Raw genomic sequence first — 22,418 nt, forward strand, 5'->3', positions numbered from 1 at the left:
AGCAGACACGTCAGCAGCGCCGGCGGGAGGGCGATGTGGCGGGGGAGGGACAAGCCCGGCCCCGCCGCCGCCGCGGGAGGAGGGTAACGCACGGACTCTCCCTCGCTCCCTGCCGGCGGCAGGATCCCAATCCCGAGGAGGCAGCACCCCTGGCCGCTGCACCGAGCAGGAGTCCGGCTACTTTTCCTGCTTCACAGGCCAGAAAAGAAGGAAGGTCCTGCCCCTTATTTGTGCGGCTTTCTCCAGGTGAGGATCGCTGGAGTAACAAGAACCTACAGAAAGGTTGTAGCTGCCTCCCTGTAAGGACAGATCCGAACAAGCACTTGGCTGCTCTCCCTCCTGCTCCGCCGAGCAGTTCTTATCTCTGCTGGAGAGGAGCAGCCGCCACTTTCCCGGTGACCTCCGAGAGTTTGAGGTTACACCTGCGGTGCAGAGGGCAGTGGAGCTCATTCAGCCGTGACCCAGCACTGGGGAAAGTGTTTGGTTTCACAGCGAGTAGCCGAAAGCGCAGGATTCCCCAACAGGCCTATCCTTGTCCTTCTGTAGCTGCAGCTTCCACTTGCTGGTACATTTTCAGTGTTGAGTGTTTGCAAGCCAAAATATGTGCTGCTCACAAGTGTGCCTGCACTTACCACTGCCTTTTCTTCACATTCACCACCTTAACATTGCCTTAGAGATCTAAAATGGCAAAATGACAGCAGAAGTTACAATGCAGATGAACAAAACTTCTCTTTTTCAGACCCATGTTATTTGTTCAGCACAGTAGCCTGAATAGATAGAGAATAAAAGGTGCAGGTAAGAAAGGACAGGTGACATAAGACAATCCTCTTGCTGGTGAATCAAATTACTACATTTTTTGTATTTTTTTCTACTTTCCAGAGCAAATTCTGAAGCTGCTCCCAAAATGAATAGGCACTCACAGAACTGATAGTCAAGGTGAGCAATTAATTTTTTTGGTGCTTGTCAAAGCAGCTGAGGGTTTTTTCCAAGAGCTTTTGAAGAGTACTTTTAAATGCTACATCTCAAGACTTAGCAATCACTGTTGCTAATTGCATGTGTTCCTCTTGCATCCTCAGGCCTATTGATTTTTGCTCCAGACTCTCATTTCCACATTCTCTTTCTACAAAGCCTTAGATCCAGGCTTAGTTACTGCTGTGTAATCTCTGAAAAATATGTGTTTCATTTTCAGCCCCCACCTAGAGCAGTTTAATATTTTAATCACATTATGAAAAAGTGTCAAGGTAGAAACAGGTGTTGGTACCTCTTTGCCAGCATCCTACGGACACCCTGGCATTTCTTATGGTCCTGTGTATCCCCAGGACCCACATACTACAGGAATGCAATGATTCATTCACCCAGTGCTCATGTGTTTTCTCCAGGCCTAGTGCAATATAGCGGCTGTAGCTCTCCTGCAATGGTGTTGACATTCTTGTTTTACATCTTAGAGAATGAGGTGATACCTATTTGCCATTGCTGATGTTGGCTGATTAAAAGCTCTAAGAAAGCCTAACTCAGAAAAGAAGACGTTTAGAATTCTAGAAGTTTGTCACAACTTACAATATGGAAATAAATTAAATCAAGACACATTTTAGGATAACTCTGTGAGTGAAAGATAAGCATTCTTTTCTCAACATTTCCTGTTGTGTAATGCCCACAGTATTAGGTCCAATTTCTTGTGAAGAAAGAGCCGTTTGGTCATTTTCCATCAATACAATTTATCAAGCTTATCTTTATAAAAGACCAAGATAAAAGGTAATAAAAGGTGTCTGTGGTTGTAAAAACAAGGGCAAGAAAGGGAAATGTGAAGAAAAACAAAATCACATACTTCTTGTATAAGTCTTGTACTGCCTTTATTGTACAATAATGAGCAGCTTGCAGTTGATACATATACACAAGTTTACCATTGCAACTGTCAAGTATTTCCTACAATTTCAAGTATTTCAGGGTAATAAGGTAGCCACTTATTAACATACCTAGCTTTCCTCAATGTGTGAAAGAAAAGAAAAATATTTCACTTAGTTCAATTAAGATATTTCAGGCAAAATTTCTTTCCAGTTTTCAACCCCAATCTTGGAAATATGTATTCAGCTGTGAGTGTAGTCCCACTGTACACGAGGTACCTAACATTCACCTACTCTTAAAAAGCAATTCTCCTATCTCTTCTACAGTAAAATATCTACTAAAGTAGCTGATACCCATTAACAAGATCAGTTGGCTAGGTTTACCTAAGGATCAGGAAACACTCACTGTGGCAGTTTCTGGGGTCCCTGTTGTTGGGAGGAAATTGATGAATCTGACTCCATATTTTTAGAAGGCTAATTTATTATTTTATTTTCTATAATATTATATTAAAGAATGCTATACTAAACTATACTAAAGAAAGATAGAAAGGATACAGACAGAAGGTTACAAAGAATGATAGTGAAAACTCATGACTCCTTCCAGTCCTGACACAGCCTGACTGTGATTGGTCATTAAGTTACAACAATTCACATGAAACCAATAAAACATGCACCTGTTGGTAAACAATGTCTAAGCCACATTCCAAAGCAGCAAAACACAGGAAAAGTAAATCAGATAATTATTGTTTTCATTTTTCTCTGAGGCTTTTCAGCTCCCCAGGAGCATAATCCTGGGCAAAGAGTTTTTTCAGAGAATATAACTGTGACAACTCACTTATGTATGACACAGGAAAATAAAAATAACAAGCCAAAAGTAAGTGTTCTTGCATGCAAGTGTGAGAACTTTTACCAAAAAATGGGGGATAAGTTGGATTCTGAAATTAGAATACTGAGCTAACAGAATATCAGGAGTGTTGTAGGAACTGACATCAAACTTGGGGAATGCCAGTGATCAGAGAGGCACTCACACAAGGTACAAATTATAAAGGGCAGTCAAATAAAATGGCACTGATAAAGATGTGGCGTTATATAACATTTTATTGTCATCAATCAAGTAAGTTAATTATCCAGTAATAACAATACTTATGAACTGAAATGCTGGCTTTTATTGGAAGAACACAGGATTAAAAATAAATAAAACGCAAAGGGAGACTTCTGTTTTCCCCACATTGATTTATTAAATACCATATTAAGGTATGATATTGAGGTTTAAGTGCTTAAATGCTGCACACAACTGTTCTGCCTTGCACTATTCCCAACACTGCTTATTGATTGATCACAGCTGAACCAAGACACTCCATCACAGGAACTTTTAATCCATGCCAGGGCAGTTCTGAAAAAAAAAAAAAACCAAACAAAAAAAACAAACAAAAAACCACCAACAACCCAAACAACTCTGTGAGATCTTATGCGGTAAACTGGACTTTATACACATCAAAACAGTTCAGGGCAAACTCAATTCCAAAGTGGTTTAAAGAAACAAGTTCCAGATTTGTATAAACCAGATGCTGTGGGTAAGGCAGATGGATTCCCATAATCTAGTGGGAGCACAGGCAACATCATTGCTCTACAATGCACAGGATTTTGATTCGGAATCTCTACCTTCTGTACAACGTTATGAGTTACAAAGGAACAGGCAAATAGCAATACAGCTAATGGAAAGAGTGACAGGAGAAGCTCGCTAATTCATCTTTGGAGTAACCAGGGCATATATCCACGGTTCTAGTCATTCTCTGACTGCTGTACATCTAGAAATAAACACCTCTCTGCTACACCGCTGCACACACCCAGCTACCCCCCCGTGCTCCACCTCATCCCTCATGCTTCACCCTTAGCCCGCATTCCCTCATTCCCCCACGCGCAAGGAGAAGCAGAGAAATGCCACGGAGGCACCGCGCAGTCCCGCCCCTCACGGCGGCCGCACGCGCAGGGACCGCTCCCGCCCTACGCTTCCGGGGACGCGGCGCCTGCCGGGAATTCCCGCCCCTGCTGCGTGCGGGGGGAGGTGCCGGCCTGAGAGCGTGGCTCGGCCGCTGCCTGCCCGGCCCTTGTGTTCGGCTCGGCCGGGGCCTCCCGCTCCCCTGAGCTGCAAGGTGAGGTCGGAGCCCGGCTGCCCGCGGCGCCATGGACAGCTTCCTGGAAGAGGATGAGGAAGCGCCGGCAGTGGAAGTGAGGGGGAAGAGAAGGAGGAGGAGAAGCCCCGCCTCTCAGGCGGCCTTGCAGCCGCCCCTGCACCTGCCCTTCCTGCCGCCGCAGCCGGGTAAGGGCGGAGCGTTTAGTGCGTTCTCTTTGTGAACTCCGTGCTGCCCTGGGAACGGTGGCAGAGTTTCAGCTTCTATCCGCCAAATTGTCTATTAGCGCCGGGAAATAGGTTCGAAATAACCGTAGTTATTTGGTGAGCTGGCGGTGTGCCCTTGCAGGCAGCAGGGCCCATGGTATCATCGGGAAGAGCACCGCCAGCAGGTCGAGGGAGGTGATCGTTCTGCTCTACTCAGCCCTGGTGAGGCACATCTGGAGTGCTGTGCCCATTTCTGGGCTCCTCGAAACAGGAGAAACATGGAGGTCCTGGAGAGAGTCCAGCAGAGGGCACCAAGGATGATTCGAGGTCTAGAACATCTCTTATGAGGAGAGACTGAGAGATCTGGGCCTCTTTAGTCTGGAGAAGACTGAGAGGGGATTTCGTTAATGCATGTAAATATCTCAAAGACAGGTGCTAAGGGCATGATGCCAGACTTTTCAGGAGTGTCCAGCAGTAGAACGTGGTGCAGTGGCCATAAACTAAAGCACAAGAAGTTTCACCTCAGCATGAAGGAGATCTTTATATTGAGGGTGGCAGAGCATTGGAACAGCTGCCCATGGAGTTTGTGGAGTCTCCCTCTTTGGACACTTTTTCAGATCCCAGCTGGACACCTTCCTGTGTCACCTGCTCCAGGTGACTCTGCCTTGGCAGCTGGTTGGACTGGATAATCTCCAGAGGTCCCTTCTAACTCTAATGGTTCTGTGATTACCTGACTTAGCCATTGTTTGAGTTACTCTTCTGCCTACTCTATTCCTAGCATCCAGGTAGGAGGTGTCTTGTTGAGCTCTTCATGTGCCTTGTAGGTGGCTTTTTATGGATGAGCATTGTTGTAGGGTCATACAGCTGTGAGCTTTAAACACACTTCTTGGAAATGAAGTTTCAGTTTCATGCTGGTTTCAGTATAAATTGAACTACTGTTGATGTAAAAAGACCAAGGGGGCCTGTTTGCAGCCTTGTACTCAAATGAGAATAATTCTATATGTTTATCTTTGTGGGAATTGTTTAGCCTTTGGTACTGGAACAGTCTTGTTTGTTTGTGTGCTTGCAAATCTGCAGCACCATGGCATTACAAACTTAGGTGATGACTAATAAGTGAAGAGAATAGTCCCCAAAATATGACAAAATGTACTGTGAAGTTATCAAAACACCATGGCTCCCTGATTCTAGTAGGGCAATAGTGTGACATAATTGCCTATTCACTGTTTCAAGTGAATGGAAATTTCAAGCACAGCTATGTGCTGCTTATGGAAAATGTCATTCTGTATCACATTTCCAGCTTGCCCCATAGTCTTGCTTCCCTGTTTATCTTCTAAACCACAGAGCTTAAGATGACTCTGTAGTGTCCATACAAGAAAGAAAGATGCTGAAATGGAGAGCATGTGGCTGTCTGAATAAGGGCTGTGACTGCGGTGGGCTCAGTTGATTTTTTTTTTTTTTTTTTTTTTTTTTTTTTTGCTTATTTAGTATCTTCCAATGAACACAAGTTAAACTTCAAGAAGAGCAAGGAAACGTGTTTAAGTTACATTCAGGATGCCTTGCTCCAAAAGCAGTGGAAAAGGGCTGCAGAGTTCCTGACCTGCTATGTTGAGTCACTAGAGAAGGACTATTCCAGAGAACACATTGGTCCGTCAGAGGTAAGCCCATGTTCCCTGTCTGAGTTCTTTTGCAGTTGAAAAAATACTTGAAAAGCAGCATATACTTAATTAGCTAATCACAGGCTTGATTTTTTTAAAAAATAGATCCTTGACACAGAAGAAGACTTGGCTTGGTATAAGTTCACTCTATCAGCAGTGTATCTATGAAAAGTCAAAGTAGTCCTCTAAAATGGGAAAGCAGTAAATGTGTTTGGTTCTGGCATGTCATCATTCAGAATCTGTTTGCAAGTTGGTGTGTTACATTGTTACCAGCTTTTGCAGTAGCTGCAAAATTCCTTGCAGGTGTTGAGTTGGAAGCAGGTGGAAGGAAAAGGATCAGAGCTTTTAAATAAATGGAGTACTTGAGTATGGCTAGCTTGCAGACCTTGGAAACAAGTGCATGTAGTTGGGGAGCTACATCAAATAATCTTTGCTATTAAGTTCAAATAGTTGTGTATACCTGGTATCTTAGTGGAGTGATACCAAAGAAGAACGTAACTTTTCAGTGAGATGAGGAGGAACCCTCTGGCATGCAGTGTTCATAAACTCTTCTGGAGTGCTGCATTTATAATGAGCAATTCTGAACCACTGAATGACTCTAAAAGGCCTGCTGGATGAGTAGGTAGGTTAGATTATTAACAGTAGATAATGCTTTGTAGTATTTTTTATTTGCAGCTCAAATGTACATTTTTCATGTTCTACAGTAACTACAAGTTTAGTAAGACTATACGTGATGTCTCTTGCCATTTTTGTACTAAAGTTGGTTTTGATTTTCTTTCTCCCCATTAATAGATGATTTGGAGAATAGGAACTGAAATTTTGTGGCATCATTCCCAAAGCAGCATGAAAGAGTTCAACTGTTTCATGGAACAGATGAAAACTTTAGGAGTAAAAAGGTACTTGAAGGTGAGTGTACTTAAAGCAGCCCTGACGATTTTTCACATTTATCTGAACACTTATTTGAATATTAACTTCCAGATCTCTTTTGAAATGTACTACTGACATTAGTGTCAAAACAACTCAAACCTAACATTTGAATTACCAATTGCATGATATTCTAAGGTCATTTTATACCTAACCTCATCTCATTTGGTCTGCGTGTTCAATCACAGATGTATGTTCTCAGTCCTTAGAAGTGCTTAAAAACCCTTTTATCTTTTAATTTGAACTTGAACCGGTCAAATTCATTTTCATGCACGTCCCAATGACATGTAAATACAGGCAATTACCTGCCAAGCTTTATTTCCAGTCTTTAATTTGACCACTGTGCTGCTGACTAAACATTTGTACTTAAATTTTGCCTCATTACCCTCTCACTTTTTGAGTAATCTGATTATAAAACTGTATGTTGTGCACGCCCGTGTTACACAGCTGTGGAGTTTTTTTTAATGGATTTTTTCTTCTGGTGGCTCATTCAAACCTATATTGTTGATTTCCTTGGCTGTTGTGCACATGGGATGGTGCTTCTGTCTTTTGTCCTGTTTGTAAAGGTCTTCAAAAGAAGTTCCGTACAAGGGTTTTCTGGAGCTAACTGAAGGTTTAGGCTTTTATCTTATGGTGCCAAATCAACATGGTAGGGTGGAAGTACATCCCTCTTTCAGGTGCTCTGAAAAATAAGTAAATGCAGCCCAGCTGGGTTTCCTCAGGTCATTTCTAGATCTTCTGAAATAGGTACAGCACATGTTAAAGACAAGCAGGTTTTTGAGGCAACACAAATAATTTAAATTCTTCATTACATGTCTTGGCAATATTTTTTATACGTGTCAGTAAGTCTCCTCTTTCCCTGCACATGTGTGTAGAACTTTTCTGTATTGCTGAAAATTCTGCATTTGAGTGTGGAACGCTGTGTTTTGGACTGTTTGGGTTGCAGGTCTGCTTGGAGCATGTCTTCCATCTCCTCTGTAATGGACAAATAGATGAAGCCTATCAGAACCTGTCCGTGGCAGAAAGCTGGAGGTTTGGAGAGCAAACAGCCATTCAGGATAAGGAAATGAAGCTGATTCAAGCTTACAGGGGACTCTTAGACTACTGTAGCTGGTCTAAGCAGAAGAAAATCCTGTTAGAGTATGGTAAGTGTTTTTTGGATTGAGCTGTAGCTTCAGCTTGGTCATGCAGGTGCTGTGGTTTGCAATGACACCTTTTCCTTTACCAGACTTCAGTGTGTAACAGTGTGGCTGGTACAGAATTCTATATCAGCAGTGATAGTAGTGCCAAAATAGCACTTTCTGAAGTGCCCTGAAATGCTCTTCTGAAACTGTTTCTCCCCATGTCCAGCCAGCATCACCTTAAATAATCATCAAAGGGCATACCCTTAAAGCAGTGGTTTAGTAGGTGTGTAAGTGCTTGATTGCTGCGGAATGTTGAGTGATAGCAAAGCCCTCAACACTTGTGTTTGAATTTCAGTTTCCTTAAAGATGTGGAAGTTGCTACATGTGTCACATCTTGTTCTGTATATACCTACTGGCAGTGTTTTATCACTTGCACTAGATCTCTTTCTCTGGAAACCAGATGTTGAATTTGGCTTATGGACCTTGTGCTGGTAGCATCTTCTCTTGACGTCCTACTCATTGTGCTCCGTAAGTTGAAATTGATTATAAATTTGAATGAGGAACAGTGAAAATTTCTTGTTTCAGTACTGAGGATTCTTTTCTTAAAAGCTCTCTGACTGGAGTCATTGCTTACCAAAATGTGATCATCTCTAAGGTGCAGCACTTCAAGATCCCTGTGCTTGGCAGAGTTAATAACTTTGTGACCTTCCTTTGTGTTTTGGTAGGTGAGGATGGATTTGCAGAATTAACTGTTGAGCAGGAAATGCACGGTTACTTCCGGAAGGCAGCAGTGAACTTGAAGGAAATTATTAAAATACCTGGAGTCTGGGATGTCTTTGTGAAATGCTATGTGGATGTAAGGGCATCCCATAAGGGATGTAAGATGGCTTTCTTTTATGTTTCCTTGTCTAATTTTCATTAAGATGCCCATATGCAGATTATTTTCTGTGTGTGTGAGTAAAAGAAAGTATTTCAAAAGCAACACATTTGTATGTGCATGTCACGGGCTTTGATGTAGAGTGCAGTGTACTCCTGGTAGAGCTGCAGAGCCTGAGCACAGTACAAAAAGAACTTTTATCTGTTCATTGTCAAGAAAAAGAAATAGACAAACACCTTACATATTTTGTTTTTGTGGGACTGCAAAAATTGGAGCATAGCTGCTTTAGTTCAAATTCCTGAAAACACTTTGATTTTTGGCAGGGCAGTGTTTTCTCTGGATACATGAAATGTTAGAGATGCCAAATGTGCAGCCCCTCTGTGTTTTGGTTTGGCTTTTTTAAGTATCTGCTTAGAATTTGTAATTAAGAATTAGTAATTTTAAAGAGATCTTTTACTTCTTGTGGACACTGATAAATTCTGACTTCTCTAAACATGTGTCTCGGTTTGGAAAGACAGAAGTCTGCTAAGGAAGGCAAGAGCCTCCCCTGAAATGGAAAATGTAAACTCCCTCTCTCTGAATTGTTACAAATTTGAAATTAATGGGGATTCTCAGGCAAAGATATGGGAGCAGGAATAACAGTTCTTTATTAGGGAAGAAAACAAAATAAACAATGCAGTAAATCAAAACAACACTGACAGAGTCAGAATACAGCCTGGCGCCCTGTGGGGTCAGGGTGTTGGTAGTAGTCCAGTTGGAATTGTGGCTGCAGTTCTCCTGGAGTAGCAGGTGTGGTTCTGTTGGAGCAGGGATCCTGTAGAAGGATATAGTCTTCTTCTGATCTAGTGGAAGAGGCAGCTGTTCCTCCAGGAATCCAGTGGAAAGGCTGTTCTGCTGTCCCAGAGTCTCAGATTATATCTAGTTAGGAATGCTTGGCAACTCCCTCTGGGTGGAGCATCTCACAATGGGATGCTGTAATTTTATCAGCCATGCAGTGACAGTCAATGGCCCATTTAACAGATGATATCTCTCTGGAGGAAGGATGGGTTGTGGAAGAGATAAGGAAAACTGCCTAATTAGCAGAAGATAACTGCCGCACTTCTAACAGATGGCAAATAGAATACACATTGCTTGGTAATCTAGGACAGCACATCTTAAGAATTTTCCTTGGTGCTGGCATCTGCCAAGTTCTGTCTCTAAACACACGGCAGGTGCCTTCAGCATCTCTTTCCAGTGAGCAAGGGACGATAATCCTTTGACAATTAAGTAGGTATTAAGGCTTTTTCTCCCTGAGTAGCTTCTGTGTGTGTATTCTTGTCTCTCTGTACTGAGAGTAGCCAGTAAAATTAAGATGGGCAAGTATCTAATTATCAAATATACATTATCTAATACACTGCACTCTTACATACAGACTGTGCTGCTGGTTGGCTCTGTGGCAGTCCAGAATTAGTTGTAAGAGTTTGGTTGCCTGTATCTGACAAACTAATGACAGACTTAACTTCCAGTTGCTGGAGTTCTATGGAGACCACAACGAGGCCCGCCAAGTGTTAAATGAATATGCCTACAACTCAAAGTTCCCTGCTAACCCCAATGCCCATGTCTACCTCTATCAGTTCCTCAAGAGGCAGGGTGAATCAAAGAAATCCCTCATATCTGCACTGAAGGTAGGTATCCCTTAGGAGATACAGTCTGTGTCAGTCATGGGGTGGTCTGACAGCTTGCTTGAGCTCTGTATCATTATTTATCCTATTGTATTCTTTGTGGGAAGTAGGGGATTAGGGGGTTTAAGTGATATGGTACACCATATCACTTAAAGGCAGTAAGCAAGCTCAGAGAACCATGTTCACATGGTTCCAGAAGTCTGTATCAGCAGACTTGTGCATAGCATGCATTGATTTCTCTTACAGTTTGATCTTTACAATATTGTACAAATAATTAAATGCCTTCTCTTTCACATATTGATCCTGTCTAGCAATTTGCTTCTTTGCTTGTTTTCAATGAGCTGTGCATTAAAGCTAAAAGTTAATGTCTGCTGGTTGTTGGCAGACAAGACCTTGTTGGGTAAAGCTTTTAAATTCCTGCTTTCACTTGCCCTTGGTATTCCTTGCAAACCGCGCTCTGCCACTTGATGGCACTAATGTGCTTTTTTTAGTGCAAGTGTTGTTTAAAAACAGGTTTGTAAGGCTGTTGTGTTTGTTTTAGACTTTGATACTGTAGCAGATTTGCATTAAATTCTCCTCTGCATTTTAGCAGTGGCTTTAGACATGAGTCTCCTAGAAAAGAGAGATGAATCATAGAAATTGTTTGATAAGTCCAGATTATTTGATAAGTCCAGAAACTGATCCAATGCACAGAGCAGTGGACAGGGGAGCTAGAACTGTCCTAGGGAGAAAATTACATTGCCTTCAAGAAAGGGGACACTGGATATGGATTTGGGCTGTTCCTTCAGAACGTTGTATTTGCCACATGCAGTGTTTGTCAGCAGCCATCAAGGTATTTCATCTATGGTGTCACAGAGCAGTGTCACAAATGTGCACAATGGACCTAGAGATCCATTCTTTATAACAAAGTTACAAAGATTGCTTAATTTTCTGAACTAAAAGCACCCAAAGCTCTGAAGCCTGTGCTTTTCTTGGTCAGATAGGTTATTTTAATGTGAAAACTTTTGAAGACTTCTATCTGGGCTTTGCTTTTATTTTTCAGATCTTGCATGATATTGTTCCTTCTCATGAACTAATGATAGATTTTAATACCATGCTTCAAAAATCAAGTAAGTCTTTACCTTTGTTCATTTAATTTATGCTAATTTCAGAAAACTATTCTGGATTATCCTACAGCCTTCTTTCTGCTTTTGAAAGTAGTTTTGTTTCTTAAGAAATAATCCCAAAAAAGTAACTCAAATGCCAACTTTTCAATCACTGTGACCTTTTAGATGGATGTATGAGCAGTCATTTACAAACTTGTGTAAACAAATGCTTTTTTTTTATTTTAAAGGCTGAGCAAAGCAAGCAGTTGTAAGGCACAAGCAGGATCTCAAAAACAGTTTTTTTTAGGCACCCTACTCTGAATTCCATTTTTGGGATCGCAGTTTTATTTTTTCTTTTCTTTCTTGGAATGTATCTATTCTTTAGTTCATTGTTAATGATCAAACAACAAAAATTTCCTTCTCTTTAAGGGAGCATTATCTTCAAGCTGGTAGAAAAGTCTTCTGCTCTGAAGACTATTTTTTTCCATGCTGATCAATTGTATTCCAAGCTGTCTTTTTGTGGCTTGGTATGTCCCAGCAGGTCAACAGATTGGTGAAATGTACATGAATAAAGATTGTTCTCCCTTCTGATATGATGAGGGTTAATGGTTTCAAACTGACAAAGAGAGGTTTAGAAGAGATTTTGGGAATAAATTCTTGATTGTCAGGGTGGTGAGACACTGGCACAGGTTGCCCAGGGAAGCTGTGGATGCCCCATCCACAGTGTTGAAGGAAGTGTTCAAGGCCAGGATGGCTAGGGCTCTGAGCAACCTGCTCTAGCAGAAGGTGTCCCTGCCAAGGGCAGGGGGTTGCAACTTGATGATTTTTAAGGTCTTCTCCAACCCAAACCATGATTCTTCTTTCATAACTAATGAGAACAACCTGGAGATTTTAAAGAAATTTATACCAATAAACATAACTTGTTTAAAGTAGCAGCATTGGTGGGGGGGTGCGGGGGGGGCAGGCAGAGTGGAGAACTGTGTTTCATTTGTGCCTTACTAATGAGTTCATCCTGGTCTGTGTAATTCTTTAATCAGCCTCATCTTTTTCCAGAGAAAAGAAAAAAACATCAGCTGGGCCTAGAAGTTATTTTTGCAGCCTTGGATTATGCTGGCTGGAAAGAAAATGCAAAAGCATGGAGCTGTTTGGCGAGACAGGTGAAACAAATTGTAACGTAAGTAGCTCTGATGCAATGTGTTGAAACAAATGCCTCAAGTCTCCACCTTTGGACAGTGGATCTCTGTGCTCTCTATTTGCCTTCATTTTTGCCTTTCATACACAACTTCATAATATCTTGAAATATACTGGGCATTTTGGTCACTGTACGGGAATGTCACTTCCCTGTTGTAGATAGTTTTATAGAATCCTAGTTTGGGTAGAAAGTGATCTGAAAGGGGCACCTCCCACTAGAGCAGTGTAGTGTGCTGACCATGTGTCATGGATTGACCCTGGCACAGTGCCCCCATGAAAGGTGTATTTCCAAAATGGTTACTGTGAGATGTGACACCAAAGCTGCTCTATCCCCCCACTCTGCAACTGGATGTGGAGAGAAAAAATAATTGCTTGTGGGTTGAGAGAAGGACAGGGAGAGACCACTCACCAAATACTGTATTGGACAAAACAGACACAGGGCCTCACCATCAGAGTGAACATTTTCTTCCTAATATCTAATCTAAACCTGTTGTTTGCAAGTTTAAAGCCATTCCTGACCCAGGGCCTCACCATCACAGTGAATAATTTTCTCGGGGTTTTCTCTGGTTGAGATGATCCCGAGGTGTGTTAAAAGTCTTTTTTCCCCAACCCAGCTGTCGAAGAATAGATCAGGAGTCTTTGGCTGTCGTTCTCAAGGTCGTTTATTTCTTATCTAAAATATTTTCTGTCTGGCCTGCCAAGGTCTGTTCTACAGGTCAGTCTGAGTCACACTCCCCGCCCACAGGACTGGTGTTGTCTTTTATACTACAAACTACGTATTTGATATTTACAGTTATGTTCCAATACCTATCACCTATGTTAGACAGTGACTTTATAGTCTAAACCAATCCCAAAATGCCACCATAACCAAGAAGATGGAGGCTAGGAAGAAGAAGGAAGAAGGACAGGACAATGCCCAAAACTCTCCATCTTGTCCCCCTAGACCCCCACAGTAAAATTCTTAAAAATTTCACCTTTCACCCTGTGACAAGTACTGTTATGCTACTTAAACTTTTGTGACTTGTAGTTCTTCATATAAAGTTGGTAATTTGCTCCATGGGTTGAGATCGAATTCTCAAGTGTCTTTGGCTTCCTGACAGGGTCTCTGACCCCCCTTACCAGGGCTTTGAGCCATCCAGGGCATCCAGAGGGATGTCCTGGGTTCCGACATAATTTCTTCCTAATATTTAATCTAAACCTGTCCTTTTCCAGTTTAAAGCTGTTCCTCCTTGTCCTGTCCCTACCTTCCCTTGCAAGAACTCCCTCTTTGTGTCTCTTGCAGGTTCCCTTGAAGGGGCTGGAAGGAGTTTGTGTTGCTGAAATGCTTGGTTTAAGGGCGTTATTGCCTAACAGTAATAACTGCTTGGGATGAATTAGTCTTTGAGTATGCCTGGAGTAACACAAACCTTTCCTAAGGCTTCATACTACTCTTCATACTACTTCATACTACTCATTTGTTGACAAACCTGGAGAAACTTCCATATTACTATTGACAAACTGGCACACAAGTGAAAGGCTTGCTTCATTTCACACCATAATCTGTGCTATTGCCAAGGCTTAATAAGACTGCTAGAGTTTACTTCCAGCCTCACAAGTGTCACCAGGGATTAAAAAAGAATTGCTAGTTTTATATAAAAATGCTTTTATTAGTGTTTTAGTTTTGGTATCAAGTCAGTGTGTGTCTCCGTCTCTCTGGGTGCCTCCCAGTGAACTCTGGCCAGCCCCAGGTTGGCACAAAACGGGAGGGCAGCCCCGAAGCGGCCAACAGCGGGGGGACACTCTCTGGTGCCCTGAGGGTACTGAGGGCAGCTAGGCTAGTCACCTTTCCATCAGAAGAGACACTGGAGACATCGGTAGAGGATAAAAGGCCGACTCTCAGCAGGGGACCAGTCCAAGGTTTATTCGATGCTCCTGAGGGAGCCCCACACCTCAGTGATGCACCTTGCTCAGAGTAAAACAAAAGGAATCTTACGGTTACATTTAAAGGGGGGAAGGAGACCGAAGGTAGATACATTTGCTGACCAATAAAAGACCCTCCAGGGATGCAACCTTAGGGATGGACATTTGGGATAGCGTATAAAATAATACTTGGGGGGCTGACCCCTGGCCTCGGACTAATCACTCCACGACTTTAACCAAAAGTTCTAGATAGAGGGGATGGGATGCTGAGTGACTGACAGAAAGCCAGGGCAGGGATTTGGGGGAGAAGGTCAACACAGGAGAATGATTACACAGGTAGAAGAAGGGGGTGAAAAAAGGGGTACACCATTTGGGAAAACAAGGGGATACAAAACCAAAACTATTACAAGTTAAGTATAAAAGTATAAAAGCATGCTACAACAAGTGTATCTATATTGGCAATTTAGGACATTTGTAGCAAGCTGATTATAACATCACTGTCTCCTAATAATCTTTCCATTACGTTTTAACCTCTTTCTAACTTGTTTAACCTTTTTCCAGCTCTGAGAAACATCTTGACTGGATCAAGCAAGAGTGGAAGTCCAGGAAGGACTGGTGGCCAGCCTTCCATTTTAGCCGTTACTTGGCAAAAAGGAATTGGCAGGGAAATAAAAGCCTTTCATATGAAAAAGCTCTGGTGGCTGGAATCCTACTGGGAAAGGGTATAATTTTTTTTTTCTTTTCACTACATGGAACAGAAATAATGTCTATTTCTAGCCCTAATGACATGGTTTGCAGCTGATCTGCTGCCTGGAAGAAATGCATTTTCTTTCTTTTATAAAGGGTTCTTGTCTTTGGAGCTGAACATGAAAGGTATTTAAGTTGGTTTGATATTTAACAGTGAGGCAACTGGTCTTATCATGGTTTAGAATTCAGTTTTATCTAGCCTTGTTGAGCAGCCACAATACTGTTTGTCTTGTTTGACCTTCAAACCATAACTCCAAAAATGCACAACACCCTCCTTAGGGAATATTGTGAGGACTGCAGAGAGTTTGCTTGCTGGATGCCAGCCTGGGCAGTGTCTCAGCAATACTAGGTGTCAGCTGGTCATTAAGGATCATGGGGATGTTTTAATGCAGGAAAAAGAAGGGAGAGTCTGAATCAAAAACATCATCAGTGTGGTAAGAAGGTGAAGATCATTACCTCTTTAGTAGCATTATTTGAAATGCTGCCAAAACAAGGGGAGGATCAGCCCAAGAATCAGCTTCTAAATTGAGAATGGGATTATGGTGTGGAGACAATGGCTTGTACACTGGTTTGGACTTCTGGTTGTTGGGCAACATGTTCATTGTCACCTTTCTATAACTTTTTCTTCTGCACTTCATGGAACAATTTCTCATATTGGAAGCTCTTTGGATATTTTTTGGTTTGCTTTCAGTAGGACCAGATATCTCCATTTTATTTCCAGATGGCAAATAAAAGCATTCCAGTTCAGATTTTCTTGAATGACGTTTCAGTACTTACTGGTCTCAATGTGAGCCTCTGTTTTCAATGCTGCTTTACACTCTTGAAATTTTACTTTTTGATCTAATTTGCAGAGCAAAAATGAAAGAGAAAAAAGTATTATGCAAGATAACAAGCATTTAGATACATGTAGAATGTTTGCTGGGCTAAATGAGGATAGATTATGTAATGCTGCAGTTATGTCTCTAATGAGCATGTCTTGGATTTTAATACCTTTAATTACTGAAAAGTTTCTTAGCTGTTTGCATATTATTTAAACAATGAAAGCATTTTGTATTTGCTTGTATCAAACAGCTTAGTGTTGTTTTTTATTTCTTTCCTTAGATTGCAAATACTTTAAATATGTATCTCATCAAGGCTGCAAAGCTCAGCTGAAAAGGTTTCGGTTGCTGAAGAAGTTTGTGACAAGGCACAATCCTGTCTACCTGAGAATATCTGGTCATCCAGATTCCTCTGTTCAGCCTTGATGAGAAGGTGTCCCTAAGGTTCTTGGTACTTTTTCCTCTCTGTAAAACTGACTTTTGTGTTGGTGGTACTCCAAAACCTCTAGGCAGACCCTATTTACTCAGTACTAGACTTTTTTTAAAATATATTTATGTAAAACCACTTTGGTTTGCATTTATTTTATAATAAAATGAATATAAATCAAGTGATAATGTAAAAGAATTTCTGTAATGTTACTCTGATATTGGTGTGAAATGCAAACAGTGTTGATTTCAAATACATCTTTAAAGAGCAGAGGCACAGAAATACTGAGAAATTCTCTACCTGCTGGAAGAGACTTTTTTTTTTTCAGTGTCTTGGTTTAGGGCAAGTTTGGGAGATAACTCTCAAAGGGGCTTCTTTACAAAAGCAGATTTAATTGCTTCTCTTTTCTTTTAACTGTTTTGGGAAAAAATATTTCTTTGGAGAAAAAAGTGGAAAGAAACTTGTTCATTAAACAATAGAACTCAAATAATATTAAATAATAAAACTTCTTACTGCTCTAAAAAAAAAATTGTAAACTCAGAACAGTCCCCTCCCCGGATTGCAGCTCAGCTTATTCAGTTTCTGATTAGTTTTTCTGGTGCTGGAAATGCCGCGGCCCAGGCCCGGCCAAGGGGCCACAGGTGGAGCTGCCGGTTCTCTTCTGGGTGTTCAGTCTAGAGTGGGTTTGAACAGATCCAAGAAAAAGGAAAAATCACAGTCCAGGGAACTTCTTTGTTTCAGCTAGCTAAAACTAACTAAAAGCAAAAAAAGGGAAAAAAAGGAGCTCTGTCTTGCTGTTTGTTTATCCGCAGACAACACAGTCCAGGAGTAGGAATGTGGAGGAGTGAGTGCAGTTTGAAAACAAACTGTGCGCTTCTTCCCTCTTCTGTTTACTCTCTGGAAGAGAGTCTTAAAGGTGTAAAACTTATTATTCAGTATAAACAGAACAAGACGATTGGGGATAAAAGCATCATATAGTCAGCCCAGGACATTCAGTCATGCCCATGAGTTGAAATATGCAGTGTTGCTGTGTTTGGAAAGTAAATGTTGATGTGTTATCACAAACCAGAATTCCAGTTTGCTTGAAAAGAACAAAATGGTTTCCAAATACTACTTCTGTTTTAATGCCATATCTGTAGAATTCTGGAGGGTGAAGTGCTTGAACCTCCCTCAGTGATTTTGGTCTGGGTTCACATGGGTCTTGTGAGAAATGCCTTAAGACATGTCTTAAACATTAAGTGAAATACTTGCTGTAGCTATGTTTTGTTAAAGGCAATTACTCATCATTCCCAACCCTGGTGCTTGTTTACTTCTGACTGCCTAAGAATGCTGCTTCCTCACTGTGTAATAGTCAGGGGGTGTTTGGTTGCGCGTGGGGGATGAGGGGCAAGGAGACAGAGACACAACTTACCCCTGATATTCATGTGGCACAGAGGAAGTTAATTTTCCCAGGCTACCCTTTAAAAAGACTTTTGAAAGACCCTGTCTGGATATTCTCATTGGGCTGAACTCCATGCCCCCTCAGGATCTGGCCAGTGAAATGCTTGCAGCTTCATAAGAGATCTGACTGGGAGAAGCCCCTGTCAGTTAATCCCGGGGCTTGGTAGCAAGCTCATATGTGACATCTGGTAACATATCACCCTTCTCTGTTTAATAAAATTTGTAATTTGTTTTCTGTTACCCATCTGCAAGGGCCCTTTACAAATGGGACAACAAAAGACAGCATGGCCAAATTTGCAGAGAAGCTGCAGCATTTCTGTTCAGTATCTGTTGGGGAAGAACTCAGGCCACAGGCACAATGCTTATATGTTACCACTTAGAAAAAACAAAACCCATTCAACCTTTAACCCATTTAACCCTTATAGAAAAGCCCATCTATTAAAGACAACCTGTAACTCATTTATCCCTTGAAGAGCCCAACACCCAGAAAACAATATGTAAACAGAAAAACAGTTTGTAAAAAGGATAATACTTTGTAAACATTTCAAGTCTTTATATTGACTGTCCATGAGGTAGGTGGTCATTTGTGATCCATTGTTCTGTTGAAGAGACTTCAGAATGCTGTCCAGTGTCCTTTACCTTGGATTTCATAGGAATATTGTACTGTTATATGACCTATTGTAAAACATAAGAACATGACACCAACCAAAACTCAAGAAGGGAGGGGTGTACCATGATCCCAAACTTTTTTTTCCCTCTTTTTTATTTGTATAATAAGTAGAAATAGAAATAAAACATGCATTTCCTAACAGTATTAATAAGGTAGGGGATTGCTAAAAGGTCTGGTTTTCACTATGAGCAAACTTGGAGGGCTACTTTCGGACGAAGCCTCGATGCCTGTCTCAAAAGAAAAGGGTTAGCCTTTTTGCACAGAATCTTTGTCAGCCAGGTTCATAGGTTGATCAGCCAATGACTTGGTTGGGAGAGATTCCCTGCATGAAACCAAGTTTATATTAATATCCAGTGCAAAACAAAGCAAAATTTTTTTAACATGACTTACAGTATAAGCAATACTCTCTTGTTGCCTTGTTAAACAAATTTCTAAGTTGTTAGAAGTTAGAAATTTTATTAGTGATTTAATATTTGACTTTCAGTTTTTTTAGAATGATGACAAATGGCAAAACTTCAGTTTGAAGAACTTTGCAACTGAAATTTGCCTATGATAAATTAATTTTGCTGTGGGTATCTCAGTAGACACCCCCTGGGTCTTAGCCATCCTTCTGGAAATACCATGACAATAATTAGTAGGAGTATTAAAAAAATACATAATAATGTATACACTAATGCTTCCCTGATACACAGCATTAATAGTCTGAGCAGAAATATAACACCTTACTGATAATGGGCTTGTTAATTTTGGTTCTAACAAATGCAAACACCCATAATGAATATTGTAACATGAGTTCTAATGCTTATTTTACAAACAGTTGTACCTTATAATAACTATTGTATGACAACCTTTCAGTGTCTATTAGAGTTTTTGTGACATGAAAACCTTGATTTATCAGGAGCTAATGTGGTTGTAATACTTGTAAGGAAGGAAACTTGGTGACTGCCTCTTCACCATCCATTTGCTAGCAGTGACTAGCTTCTCACTTGTCTGGGTGACTGTCTTGACCTCAGCTGCTGTGAGACATGCAACACGAGTGTTCGACTCCATCTCTTTGGACAGACTTGAATGTCTCTGCCACTGTGGTACCACACCCCCGCCTGTCTCCCTGCACTGCTGTTAGAAATACGGGTAATAATTCATGGGAATAAATGGTGTATCAGTTGATATAAATAAAATAAACCGGGGAAGAGAAGAAGGGGGGCGGGTTCCTCTCATTCCCTTCAGGTTAAGAAATCCAGCCTGGAGACACACTTTGAAACCACGGCAGAGGGACATTTGCATGAGAACGAGATTGTAGCTGCCAAAGGGAAGTGGCCAACGACCCTACGCCCAAAGGATGGCACCAGCTGAGATGCCTATCGGGGGACCATTGACACCCGAACCCTGAATACCCTGGAAAGCGGGGAGCAAGTACGGGCTTTTCCCGGGAACACACACGGAGGGACCCCAGAAGGGAGAAAAGGGGAACGAAAGGTGGGGGTGCTGGGGACCAATGATAGGATCAGGAGGAACGAGGAACCTCGCTGGATCCAGGGAGAAGGTAAGAAACATGTTAACAGAAAGTCTGTGGCTCGGGTCTCCACACGATTAATAAGTTAACAAGGAAATTATTGATGGTGGTTGTCTGGCTTCATTGCGTGTACTAACTAAATCAGACAAAAGCGGATTGAAAAGGGGGAGGAAAAGGGTCTTCAACATGGGCTTGAAGAAAAGCAAAATTCAGGAGAAATCCCGGGACAGCAGGAAGTTGAACCTCCCCGACATCCCGAGGTATAGCCCTTTGGGATGGATGTTGGAACATTGGGAGGAGTGTGCCCCATGAGGAAACAAAAATCTAAAGAAAGAGCCGTGTTCTTCTGTATGGAAAAATGGGCTCATGTAGAAGTTAAGAAACATATGGTGTGGCCTATATTCGGGTCATTCAATAGAGAAATCTGCCAGACTCTGAGGGAATTTGTACATGGTGGGGGGGGCAACGCGGGAAGAAACGGAATATGCGGGGATGTGGGAATGTGCTAGCGTCTCATTATACCCTGTAAAAACATATAAGAAACAAAGGGTGTTGGAAAAAGTGTGGGAACCCTTAGAGAACTTACCTCCCCCGTAGCCAAATCACTGGGCACTCCAACCTCTCCCCGAACCCGGCCAACCCCCTGTAACACCCCAGGCACCTCCACCAGAGGAGCCCGGGGAGCACGAGCCTACCGCTCCCTCCCTGTCGGGGTTCACCCTGTCTTCCAGCCATCCCTCTGCACCTCCCCAGGGACACACAACACAGGCGACATTGCCAGCAGGGATGGGATCCCCACCTGCAAGTTGCACATGACAGAAAACCCGAAAAACACACTCGGATGATGGCTGGGAGGAGGAGGGACAACAAGGGCTCTTCCCACTGAGGGAAGTCCCAACCGCTCCGGGAATTATCGGTTATGTGAATGTGCCAATAAATTCCGGGGTTGTGCGGGCCTTTAAGAAAGAGATGGGGAAAATTATGGATGATCCCCTGGGGGTGGCGGAGCGGCTAGATGAATTTCTGGGAAATAGCATCTATTCGTACGATGATATTTGTGCTATCCTGAAATCGCTGTTTAACGCTGAGGAGCGGGACATGATCCGGACAGTGGCGATTAAGGATTGGGAACACAGAAACCCACAAGGGGGGAGTGGGGAGGCTAAGTGGCCCAGCCAACGGCCACTGTAGAACGCCCAACTAGAGGAAGACAGACAGAAGATGATGGAGTTAACGTACATGGTCATTCAAGGTATACAGGGGGCTGTGCCAAAGGGACAGAATTTGGGAAAAGCCTTGGGGGAGCGTCAGGGGAGGGACGAGACTCCTACGGAGTGGCTGGAGAGGCTACGGAAAAGCCTCCAGATGTATTCTGGCACTGATCCTCACTCCCCGGTAGGAGCCATATTATTGAAAACCCAATTTGTGGCAAAATCGTGGGAGGATATGTGGAAAAAGTTGGAAAAATTGGAGGATTGGCAAGAAAGGTCCTTAGAGGAACTATTGTGGGAGGCTCAGAGGGTATACATGCGGAGGGAGGATGAAAAACAAAAGGTACAAGCAAAGGTTCTGGTGGCTGCGGTCAGGGAAGCCCAAAAGCAGGAACCTGCAAAAGGGGGGGCAGAGAAGACCCGAAAGACGGTAAAGGAGTCGGCATGCCCAACTAAAGGTCCGGCAGCCAAGTCACGGGGGGCTCCTGAGTGCTTTTACTGCAAGCAAAAAGGGCATTTCCGGAGGGAATGCAAGAAAAGGATCAAGGATGAAAAAATGTTTCAGGAGGATTAGAGGTGTCAGGGGCTCTTCAATTTGGGGTCCGTAACACCAAGAGAGCCCTTGATAAAACTCAAAATCAGACCCCACAAACAAGAGATAACTTTCTTAGTAGATTCAGGTGCTGAGAGGACCACGGTACAGCACCTGCCATGGGGATGTTCACGGAGCAAAGACTCCATGATGGTAATTGGGGCAAAGGGGGAACCGTTTAAGGTTCTGGTGATAAAAGATGTTGAAATTGAATCAGAAAATAAAGTATGCTTGGGGAACTTGTTGCTAGTAGAAGAAGCTGATTATAACTTATAGGGGAGGGACCTTATGGTACTTTTAGGAATAAGCCTCATCGCGCAGGAGTCACAGCTCACGGTAAGTTTGTATAAGCTTACAGTGGAAGACGAGGGAAAAATAAACCCTCAGGTATGGCACACGGGGGAG

At 42.3% G+C, this 22,418-nt stretch overlaps 1 protein-coding gene and 1 long non-coding RNA gene across 2 annotated transcripts; both read left to right on the forward strand.

Annotated features, from left to right (window-relative positions):
• Positions 1 to 27: 27 nt before the first annotated feature.
• On the forward strand, positions 28 to 1,183 carry LOC121334896. The gene is made up of 3 exons (XR_005952494.1): positions 28 to 246; positions 880 to 936; positions 1,077 to 1,183. It is a non-coding gene; the product is annotated as an uncharacterized LOC121334896 (long non-coding RNA).
• Positions 1,184 to 3,148: 1,965 nt separating this feature from the next.
• TAF1A (TATA-box binding protein associated factor, RNA polymerase I subunit A) lies at positions 3,149 to 17,399 on the forward strand. The gene is made up of 10 exons (XM_041402416.1): positions 3,149 to 4,161; positions 5,665 to 5,834; positions 6,627 to 6,740; positions 7,705 to 7,903; positions 8,608 to 8,738; positions 10,265 to 10,423; positions 11,463 to 11,529; positions 12,559 to 12,679; positions 15,157 to 15,317; positions 16,444 to 17,399. The coding sequence occupies exons 1-10, from the start codon at positions 4,026 to 4,028 to the stop codon at positions 16,584 to 16,586; spliced, it is 1,401 nt and encodes a 466-aa protein (XP_041258350.1). The 5' UTR covers positions 3,149 to 4,025; the 3' UTR covers positions 16,587 to 17,399.
• The last annotated feature ends 5,019 nt before the right edge of the window (positions 17,400 to 22,418 follow it).

The sequence above is a fragment of the Onychostruthus taczanowskii genome, unplaced genomic scaffold (genome assembly GCF_017590055.1).
Source record: "Onychostruthus taczanowskii isolate IOZ18803 unplaced genomic scaffold, ASM1759005v1 scaffold199, whole genome shotgun sequence".
In the NCBI taxonomy this organism is placed as follows: domain Eukaryota; kingdom Metazoa; phylum Chordata; class Aves; order Passeriformes; family Passeridae; genus Onychostruthus; species Onychostruthus taczanowskii.

Excerpts from the sequence above, each read along its gene's own strand:
- TAF1A (XM_041402416.1), top strand. The coding sequence starts at position 4,026 with ATGGACAGCTTCCTGGAAGAGGATGAGGAAGCGCCGGCAGTGGAAGTG. Across the intron at positions 4,162-5,664 it reads CTTCCTGCCGCCGCAGCCGG|TATCTTCCAATGAACACAAG; the intron begins GTAAGGGCGGAG and ends TTGCTTATTTAG. Across the intron at positions 15,318-16,443 it reads TGGAATCCTACTGGGAAAGG|ATTGCAAATACTTTAAATAT; the intron begins GTATAATTTTTT and ends TTCTTTCCTTAG.